This window comes from Danio rerio, chromosome 21 (assembly GCF_052040795.2).
Source record: "Danio rerio strain M-AB ecotype USA chromosome 21, GRCz13ab, whole genome shotgun sequence".
Taxonomy (NCBI): Eukaryota; Metazoa; Chordata; class Actinopteri; order Cypriniformes; family Danionidae; genus Danio; species Danio rerio.
In genome coordinates, this window is record NC_141041.1 from 23,149,560 (window position 1) to 23,161,319 (window position 11,760).

Here is an 11,760-nt window from a genome sequence, read left to right on the forward strand (position 1 = left end):
CTTTTGTAAATCACTGTAAAAATGACATTTATCTGCTCAGAAAAAATGCAAACGTTATAATAAAAGGGTGGCATGGTGGCTCAGTGGTTGTGCCACTTGGCATTTTTTAATTTTGCCTGTTCTCCCAGTGTTTGTGTGGGTTTTCTCCACACATATGCGCTGTAGGTGAATTGGGTAAACAAAAGTGGCCATAGTGTGCATGGGTGTTTCCCAGTATTGGTTGCATCTGGAAGGAGATCCACTGTGTAAAACATATGCTGGAATAGTTGGCGGTTCATTCCACTGTGGCGACCCCTTGTATTAAGCTGAAGGAAAATGAATAAAAAAGCTGTTTCACAAGTGTACTGTTTTGATGATGGTTAAAAACCTATAGATCCTTGACCCATATCAGCCTACCCGTAGCCTAAATAATAATAATATGCAATATCGTATTTAGTTTTCCAGATTGTTTATCACTGGCCATTTGTTGTCAGTAGAGGGCGATCTTGTCAATCCTGTTGCTCTGAATTTTACAATAAAGTATTCTTTGAAATACTGGATAGTTTGTAGAAAGCATTTTAATTAATAGTTTAAAAACAAGAATGGAAACGTCTAAATAAAATTACTATCAGTTACATTTCAAAATGTACCCATATTCATTTATTTACAGACACGCACACATATGTAATCTATTAACACGTGTTATTTATTTGAATGTTCAGACTTGACTGACATTTTGTTTTTTACACGGAAAAGCAGATGTTTTGTGGAATGCCCCACGAGCTATAAAACAAGTCTGTGATGAAACAAGTCTACCCTACCAATTATTCTTGCTGTTGTTGCGAAACAAGTGAGAGCTTGTGTGGAGTGCAGCTTCGTCTGTTCGTCTGGCTGAGTGAAGACTTTAACTTTTGCGGCAGCAAAGTACCCCAGCCGGCACACGACCGACCTTCAACGTTGAAATATGGTTGAAATAAGGTCAGATGTGTTTTGAACGTTGAAATAATGTTGATAGAACGTTTAATGTTGAACGGTTGAAAAACAGCCTGCATATGACAAGGCTTCAACGTTGAAATGTGGTTGAAAATACGTCAGTAGTTGCTTTAATGTTGAAACAATGTTGAATGATAAATGGTTGAAAAAAGTTACAGAAATGCTTGTACAAATCAACGTTGACATTTTTTTATCATGGTCTGTATGTTGAATTAACGTCATGGCTTCACCCAATATTCAACATGTTTGGTTACCATGGTATCGGAGGACTCGGCGCACGCGGCCACGCGCAGCGCTTCACTTTACTTAATTACGAACACCTGACCTGCAGTGCAGCAGAATTCAGAGGTAAGCGTGTTTTTAGATGCTTTAAAGTTTTATTTACCCCCCGATTTTGTTTTACACACATCTTAAATGTGACTTGGTGTAGTGTTTCGAATTTTGAAGCATTTAAAACTTTCCAGTTTGTTTTTAGTCTTGTTTGCGCTCCGGTGACGCAGCTAACCTCGAGGTAACGTCACATGATTAACGTTAGTCTAAATGAGCGTTTTTATGGCAAATTCAAAGCGATAAACTCCAAACGCAGTTTAAAGTTACTGAGCAACGTTATAAAACAATATCCATTTTATACGCTGTATTATTAGTGTTATTATTACAAAGTGAACTGCGCGTTTCACTGTTGTTGTTGTTTTTGCTTTTAGACATGTAACTTACTCCAGAGACGCACTAACTTGCACAGCATTGAATGGAAAAGGCTTTGCCCATGTAAGTTTACTTTACCTTTAACTAAGCTATCTGTTAAATCTTCTTAGTGCTTTGGTTAACCAAAAGCATGGTGATATTCTCTTTCTAATATGTTTGTTTATTGATTGTTAGGCTATGTTGTGATATTATATTGTTATATTGATATTATTATTGTGAAATCATGTTGTGATGTTATACTATGTGACAGTATTGGGGAACAAATATGTATTTAGTGAGAAATTAATGCTTAAATTACACTTTGTATAGTAGCAGATAAAAGGTGTAATGGGTTTTAACTTTCTGAGTTTTCTGGAAGGTCCAGTTGAGGGGCATCAAGAACACGCAGATAGCCTACCTGGACAGACTGCAGTTCTGCTACTCCATGCCAAGGTTTTTGTATGGATGTCTTGACTACTACTGTGTTCTCTAAAGGTATTACTGGAGCAAAACAACAGCACCTGTTACAGTGAAATTTGTATTCAAAAAAAATAGTGATACATGTGTAGCAGGTCCAGTACATGTGATGTCATTGAGAAGTTGTTTTTATTAAATGTCATTAAAACAAATAAATAAACATGCTATTTAAATAAATCTAAATATTAAAAACTTGAGAATTAAGATGACAAATAAAATGCATCATCTGTCTTGCGAAAAGGGTCTACTTAAGAATTCTGGTGTTTTCCAACTGAAAGGGATAGTTCACCCAAGAATGAAAATTTACTCACATTTTACTCCCCAAATGGTTTAAAACCCTTATGAGTTTATTTTGTTGAACACAAAAGAGGCTATTCTGAAAAAAAAAAAAACTAAAAACCTGTAAACATTGACCTCCATAGTAGAAAAAAATACTATAGAAGTCAATGGTTAAATAGATTTGCAGCTTTCTTCAAAATATCTTCTTTTGTGTTCAATGTGGTCAGTAAATGACGACAGAATACAAATTTTGAACTATCCCTTTAATTCTCTGTCCTACATGCAGACTTTTGCAGAAGTGCTACTCCTTCTAGAGTTTTTCTCAACCATGTCTAAAAAGCTTTAAACAGCTTTTACAGTACATGTAATGGTTTACAACAACTTGTAATTATTAGATGTGTTGAATGTTTCATGATTCTTTACTGCAGCCTTGGTTAAAAAAAAAAAAAAGCAATTTTTTCGAGAATCTGAAATTTGAATTCTGGAAATGCTGGTACCGGTGGTGGCGAAGGGCTTCCTGACGACATCACACCTAATTCTTCACTTCTCTAAGTTAGGAATATTCAGATGGATGAGTCAAAATTATTGAGTGTGGCGATATTATAGGACAAATTTGGATTCAATAAAAAATAAATATTTGAATTTCACTTTGTATAATAGCTGATACCAACTTAGTTGTAACCTCATATTTCATTTATTGCAGGTTTTTGGAAGCTCCATTTGAGGGCATCAAGGACATACTGATGGCCTAAACCAGTGTCAGCCTAGACAGACAGACATCTATTGCAGTTCTGCTACACAAGACCAAACTCTCTGCTTTTGTATGGATGTCTGACTAGTACGGTGTTCTCTAAAGGTATAACTGGAGCAAAACAATAGCATCCGTTACAGTGAAATTTGTGTTCATAAAAGATAGTGATATATGTGTAACAGGTCCAGAACATTTGTCATAAAGGTTAAATCACAGTAAGTACTGTAAAAAGAACTTGTTTGCCTTTGCCACAACAGGTTATGGTGTGTGCTTACTGCTCGCAGAAAACGCACACGCTGATCTGATGCGGGAGAGATATACGCAAACACATTTGTATTTACTGTTTTGTTTTGCCTCACTAAAGTGTTGTTGGAGCTTGGTATGTTCACAGTTTAAATCACTGAAGTCACATGGAACGTTTTGACAATGTGTTTTGTGCCTTATCTTGACAATGACCATCTTGGGACCATTGCTGTCTGTAGAGGATGAGGAGCATTTAATCTAAAATATTTTAGTTTGTGTTCTGACGATTAACAGGTCTCTGTGATGACACAAGTACTTAATAACAGAACCTATATGAACACTTAATGTGACATGTAATAGTGAAATAGTGGTCCTACATTCACAAATGTGAGCCATTAATTTAAGACCCCTGTGAACATGCAATTTTTATGATACTAATAATAACGGAATAACAAATTGCTATTACTGTTGTGTTTGTGAGAGAGAATCAAACCATATATTCTACACATTTTCTTGATGATTTATTGAAATATTTGTCTACATGTTCCACTGTTACAGGTGCTTAGTTTTGCTGCAGTAATGCTAAACACAATAGATGTACTTTATGCAAAAAAAAAAAAAAAAACTACTAAATATTTAGCATGCAGACCTGCAAAGTGAAGGAGTAATGTCAGGATTAGATTATAGCATGAGTTTTCACTATTGTAAAAGTAAAGCCATTCATTCACAATGAATTGGAATAGCAAACCTCATTATTGATTTTGTAGGAAACTCACCTGGTGTTTGAGAAATAAATATGTATTTAAGTGCTAGACTGATATAGATGTTTTAGTGTTTTACACTTGATTCTTTGTCCTCAGTGCCATCTTTTACCTCAAGTGTTTCTCTCAACCTATAAAACCTCAAACAGATGTAATGTATTTCACTTGTGATTCTTAGTTGTGAGTGATGTTTTTTATTTTATTTTTTTACTGCAGCCACTTTAAAAATGGGTATTTTGTAAACTTTGTAAACAGAATTGAAGCGTAGTTAAGTTACTTAGTTTAATTTAGTTAGTATCTGTCTTTCTGAAGACAGTAACACTTTACAATAAGGTTAACAAGCACACATTTTGATTTTAATAGCATCGGGACATATTTCAATTAATTAAATGATTAATAAATGCTGTACAAGTATTTGTTCTTTGTTCATGTTAGTAAACATTAACTTTAATTCATGAAACCTAATTAAAAAGTGACTATTTAATTGTATGCCTTTTTTCTGTATTTGAGTGTACAGCATGTATAGTAACCTGCATGGTTTTAATGAACTATGTATGCTGTAAATATTGCTGTATATTTAGAATAATTGAAATAATGAGGTGTGTATTAAATAAATTGATACACAGACTAAGTTGTGTATTTGTGTCGTGTATTTTTTATTAGTAAAAATTTGTTTGCTATATTTATGGACTTTGCGTTGTATGTAGTTTCTATTTAACTTACGTTGAAATGTATGACGGTGAAACAACGTCACGGTATCAACGTTGATCCAATTTGCAAAATCGAAAGGTAATTCAACCTTCATTCAACGTCTACAAAACGACCACAATTCACCCATGAAGAAGGTAAGAGTGAAACAACGTTGTGATTTCAACGGTGAATCACCGGTGGTGGTCCGACGGTGAAACAACGTCACTATATAAACGTTGATCCAATTTGCAAAATCGAAAGGTAATTCAACGTTGATCCAACCATAGACCTGACGTTGATTCAACGTTGAATCACCGTTGAAATGCCGGCTGGGACATTTCTGTGAGTATGTCGGTCATTCCTCTGGTGTCATTTTTATCCTGCGTCGCACGTGGCTAGGCTTTTTGAAGCACTTAATCCTCGATTTAATGAGCGTAAATAACGGGTTAAGAGGCAGCTAGTGCTAAAACGCAACGGAGAAATTTAGCTGGTTTTAATGCTAAGGAATAAGGTCGTCATTTTCGCTTTCATAGTGTTGACATTCAGAATTCAGAATTAGAAGTAGCTCGTGTAATTTGATCGAAGAATTTTTAAACCCCATGCCTACTTTCGTACTTGCAGTAGCCTACATACTTTCGGATGCAGAGTGTTTACAGCAAAATAAAAATAATAATAATAAATAAATAAAAATCCTTCATACACATTAAATAAGCTTTCTATATGACCGAACATACATTGCATTAAAGGGACAGTTCACCTAAACATGCAAATTCTTTCATGCTCACCCTACACTTGCTCCCAAATTAATTATTTTTTTTTTCTCTGTTAAACACAAAAGCAGATGTTGTGAGGAATGCTTTAAACCAGCACCCATTGACTTCTGCAGTAAATATTTGATCTACCATGGTTTTCTATAGCTACCATTCCAAGCATTCTTCAATATATATTTTGTATATAAGAAACTCAAAAAAGTTTACAACAACTTCAGCATGAGTAAAATGATGTCAGACTTTTCATTTCTGGGTGAACTTTCCATTTACTCTTGTCATGTTGGACAAGTTTCAAATAATTTTTGAATGATTTAGATTTTGAAAATGAAAAGAAAAAACATTTCTTTTTCTAGGACAAATTGAACAATGGAAAAACAACTTGGAAGCAAAGCGAGACATTTCCCAGTAACAACAGTGTTCAAACAGGATCCTCAAAAATCTGAAGGAACTCAGGTGACGTACAGAATTCCAGCTCTAATCTATAACGGTGAAAATAAAACTTTCCTTGCCTTTGCTGAAAAACGGAAAACCACTGATGATACGGATGCAGATGTCCTTGTAATGAGAAGAGGAATATGGAGGGATGGTGTTGTCGAGGTGAGGCTTTCAACAATAATACTTAGTTAGTCTGTATGTTTACACAGCTTTCTGGAACTTTGGCAGCCTAACTAATAATATTAGGCCTATGTTGTTGCAGTGTTGCCTGCTAAATGTGTTGATATTACTTTATTTTGTTTTAATCTTGATTTCTACAATTGAAAGAATATTATATTGAAATTTTTTGATGTAAAAGATGTACTGTAAACTAAAAGGAACAAGTTCAGACTCATTTTGCTTCCTTATAATAGCAAAGGTTAATAAAAGCAGTAGTGTTCAGTTCATTTTAATGCTAACTAAATGGTTACCAGTTAAATGTAATCATTTAAACCATTTACAGTAAATGTTACATTATAAGTTATATAATTTTTCATTGTTGTTTAATCGTATAATTGTGTTGTAATGTTTTATTAGAATTTTTCACCTTTTTTCAGTGGGATATGACTCATGAGTGTCTCAGTTCAGCTTCTCTACCAAACCATCGCAGCATGAATCCATGTCCGGTCTATGAAAGAGAGTCCAAAACCCTCTTTCTGTTTTTCATTACTGTCCCTGTTGGAGTCTCAGAACACAAACAAATAAAAGAGAATAAGAATCAGGCACGCCTTTGTTACATAACCAGTAAGGACACTGGTAAAACCTGGAGTGCTGTTACTGATTTGACAGCAGATGTGATCGGTGAGCAGGAGAAGAACTGGGCCACCTTTGCTGTTGGACCAGGACATGGAATTCAGATGAAGAGTGGGAGACTGATTATCCCAGCGTACACATATTATTTCACCTCAGGAACTTCACCCACATCTCATGCATTTGCATTCTACAGTGATGATAAAGGAAGCACTTGGCATATTGGAAAGTGTGTGGATGGTGAGTCTAATGAATGTCAGATGGCTGAGATCATCGATGATGACGGCAATAGTAAACTTTACTGCAATGCTCGAAACAGGTCTGGCTACAGAAATGAGGCTCTAAGTGAAAGTAAAGGAAAAGATTTTAAGTCTTCATCTGTACGTAAACTGACAGACACTGGAAATGGCTGCCAAGGAAGCGTGTTGAGTTTTGCCCCTGATCACACGTCTGAAAAAACATGGCTGCTATACTGCCATCCAGCCGATAAAAGAAAGAGAATGAGCCTCGGCGTATACTTGAATAAATGCCCGAGTGACTTGTCTGGATGGGGGAATCCTGTGATTCTGCATGAGGGTCCGAGTGGATACAGTGATCTGACTCAGTGTGGGGATGGAAAACACTTTGCCTGTCTCATGGAATGTGGAGAGAAAAGTGAGCTTGAAAGAATAGGCTTTGTCCTGTTTGAACACAAAGAGGTTATTTAGGTCAAGGGCGAATACTGACAGCAAAAAACAAAACAAAAAATCTGTTTTTTTTTTTTTAGTTTGCAAAAGATTAGGTTACTACTAAAAAATAATGGATAGAAACCCACAAACCTGACATGAAACTTTACATGAAACAATAAATGAACTGCAATTTAAAACATTTGGTTCAATGAGATTTCTTTTATACAGTTAAAGGGATAGTTCAACCTAAAATAAAATCTGTCATTATTTATTCCACCTTCACATGTTCAAAATCTGTTTGAGTTACATTTTTCTGTTGAACACAAAATAAGTTATTTTGAAGAATTCTGGTTGATGGTAAATAATGACTTTGTTGTCAATGGTTATCATCAACCAGCATTAAAAAAAATCTTCTTTTGTGTTTAACAAAATAAAGAAACTCATAAAGGTTTAAAACCACACAAGGGAGAGTAAATGGTAGGTGATTTTTTAATTTTGGGTGAACTATCTCAACCCTGAAAATTGATCAAAATAAAAAATTATGATCCATTAAGAGTTCTAGATAAAAAAATATCCATTAATAATTATACGAAGGCATTATTTTATATACTGTATATATATATATATATATATATATATATATATATATATATATATATATATATATATATATATATATATATATATATACATACATACACACACACACATACATACACACACACACACATATATATATATATATATATATATATATATATATATATATATATATATACAGTATATATATATATATATATATATATATAAATATATATATATATATATATATATATATATATATATATATATATATATATATTTTTTTTTTTTTTTTTTTTTTTTTGTGTGTGTATTCACTCATTTTCCTTCAGCATAGTCCCTTTATTAATCAAGAGTCACCAAAGCAGAATGAATCTATATCCTATCCAGCATATGTTTTACACAGTGGATGTCCTTCCAGCTACAACCCATAACTTGAAAAAAATAAAATAAATAAATAAATATATATATATATATATATATATATATATATATATATATATATATATATATATATATATATATATATATATATGTATATATATGTATATATATATATATATATGTATATATATATATATATGTATATATATATATATATATATATATATATATATATATATATATATATATATATATATATATGTATGTATATATGTGTGTGTGTATATATATATATATATATATATATATATATATATATATATATATATATATGTATATATATATATATATATATATACATATATATATACATATATATATATATACATACATATATACACACACACACACACTAGCTGCTTTGTTCACTACGCGACCATTTGTTTATTCAACCCTCCACTGCCTCGTTGTTTATTTTCATTTCTTTTTAAAGTTATCTTAAGTAGTTGCTTTTTCTATGAGTTGACTCTCAAGGGCAGAATTATACATTTGTTTACCATATCATCATACTCACAGATTATGTAAGCATGCAAACTTATGAAATAAACATAGAAGTTGATGCAACGCTTGAATGCCTATGGTATCTGTCAAAGTTGAGCATCCATAAGGGACACTCACTGATACAGTGTGGGAGAATGTGGGCTTTTTGATTCTTTCTGCAGTATTAAAGTATGCGAGCTGTAGTTTTAATTCCAAACAATTCCATTGATTATCTCCTAAAATTACTAGAAAACATGTTTTGTGAAGTTTATTATAAACAAATTTTGAGTGGAGCACTTGTTTATGATTGATCACTGCTGGTCTCGCATTAGCTTACGCATGACTCGCCAATCAGACGATTCCTAACTTTCTCCTTCTATCCCTACTACTACTTCTCATCCTTTCCTTTAATAGGGCAGCACGTTGGCCCAGTGGTTAGCACTGCTGCCTTACAGCAAGAATGTCTCTGGTTCAAGTCCTAACAGGCCAGACGTTTCTGTGTGAGTTTACTTGCTCTCCTGGGGCCTCATGTACGAAGACTTGCGTGGAAATCTTACTAAAACATTGCGTACGCACAAAGCTGTAAATGTGCGTACGCAGAAAAAAATTCAGATGTATGAAACACTGCGTACGCCGAATCTCACGCATATTCTTTTGTACATCTGAATGAACGTGAAACTGAGCGCAACATGCACGAGCACAAAACCCCTCCCTGCCTCCTCCCCCGTATGAATATGCTAATGACTAAGCTAATGAAAAAACCCAACGAAAAAGCAATGGCAAAATCAAGCAAAAAGAGAAACTTTGAACAGAATGTGAATTGGAGGTGCTGCTTTCGGAGGTAGACCGGAGCAAAGCGGTGTTATTTGCAAGTTTGTTCTCCGGAATTAACAACAAAAGAAAAAATAGTGGGAGAGTTTAGCTGATACGGTTAACACAGTTGGGTCTGAACATCGCACTGAGTGCATTTAAAAAAGAAATAGTGTGGTTTATAACTGAAAAATGTTGCAATACCCTTAGCAGTCTCAGTGGCGCACCTCATAAGAAGCATGTGATCATATACTGACATGTTCGAGCATAAACTCGGCTCGACTCCAGCGTCTAATAAATTCTTTCTTTTTTTCCCCGCTACATATCAGATTTTGCCCACTATTTATCAAGAGAAAGACAAGTAGGAATCATCAATAAGTTTGTGCATCATATTTTATATGCACATTCATCTTCAGATAGTGTCTTTATAGCAATGTGCGTGCGGTAGATCGCTCAGATTACATTGGGAAAACAGGCGACCGCTGCAAATTGTGCTTTAATGTTTAGCTGGTCAACTGTATGGTATGGAAATCTTACATACCTACTATATGAACCCGTCTCATACAGCTGCCATTGCAAGGATCAGACACTTTGTAGAGAGGAATTTAACACAACTGCCTCTAGGAGTCGCCAATGGAAATAAAACAGACACGCACAAAAAATGTGCGTACGCCTGCCAGAAAGCTGCCGTGAACCTTCGCACATTCCCACGTTCAGTTCATTGTTAGTAAATCCAAACGTGAGCGATTCTGAGCGTGAAACCTGGCGTACGCAAAGTTTTTGTGCGTACGCAGCGTTGATACATGAGGCCCCTGGTGCTCGCGTTGGTCACTCCCGGGTTCTCTGGTTTCCTGCCACAGTCCAAAGAAATGCATCATAGGTTATTCGAACAATCCAAACTGGCACTAGTCAAGCTCTTAACCAGCAGTATAGCAATCCCTAATTTGTCATTAGCCCTAAATAAGCGGGAGAGTTCTCGAGACCTATACCTGAGCTCAAACTCTCCTCTCACCTTGCAAACGAGAGGGAGCCGTGCCCTTCAGAATCTTGTGAGCTCAGGGCTCTCCTGGGACGGCATGCCAAACACGCTTTATAATCAATCATCAGCTAAGTATGAACTTTTGAATAGATGAAAAAAAAAATGGATTTATGTTTCTGTTTTTTTTTTCAACCCATATTCTTTTAACTTCCTTTTAGTATTTAAGAGCTTGCGATAAGGCTTTGGTGTTTTGATGAATTTGTGCAAGGGTGTGTGTCAATATTAGGGGTGGAAACCATAAATCAATTTAATGAAATCAATGTTAGCGATAAACCGTGACCCAAATTGTCCCAGTGTTTATTGTTCATGCACTGTACTTGCCTCATAATTGATTTAATACTTGTAAATTGTAAATACATCTAATCTCACAGTCACAAACCCATTATGCAGGTTGGAATGAAACTAAAGTCCTCAACCCCTATTGTGCCAAGTGATGAAATATTAGTGATAGTCAGTACTTTCTCCACCCAATCCTAATAGCAGGTTAGAAAGTTCACATCTCAGAGGATGGGTGTTAACTTGAAAAATCACCTTATCTTTGCTAAATGAGAGCCTTGTGACTTGCGCAATTTGACTGGAATGAAATAACAACAATAATATATAATACACTTAAAACAAGACCACATTTTGTTCAACACAGCCATACAAATGTTTGTCAGAAAAGGAGAACTAATGCAGTTTCTCTCTGCTTATTTTGTAGTCTCAGTCATTGCCAGAAATAAGGCATCACTTACATCACTTTCCAATGCATTTCTCAAGGGATAGTGATGTTAAACAGAAAAACAATCCAGTTACTCTTTTCCAAGAAATAAAAACATTATCAGCAGTGTCTTTTGCAACGTTGTGATAGTTGTGGGTTTCAAAGAAATTGCTAATCTTTCTTTACATA

At 34.6% G+C, this 11,760-nt stretch overlaps 2 protein-coding genes across 4 annotated transcripts in view; one reads left to right on the forward strand and one right to left on the reverse strand.

Annotated features, from left to right (window-relative positions):
- Nucleotides 1-11,760, reverse strand: part of LOC147838831 (odorant receptor 131-2-like) — a 1,093,102-nt gene that overhangs the window by 211,608 nt on the left and 869,734 nt on the right. The gene's annotated exons all lie outside the window — the stretch shown is intronic.
- Nucleotides 760-7,713, forward strand: neu3.2 (sialidase 3 (membrane sialidase), tandem duplicate 2). Of its 2 annotated transcripts, NM_001003644.2 has the most exon segments (4): nt 760-905; nt 5,189-5,196; nt 5,978-6,221; nt 6,656-7,713. In NM_001003644.2, coding segments are annotated over 2 exon segments (1,131 nt in total). In that variant the 5' UTR covers nt 760-905; nt 5,189-5,196; nt 5,978-5,990; the 3' UTR covers nt 7,556-7,713.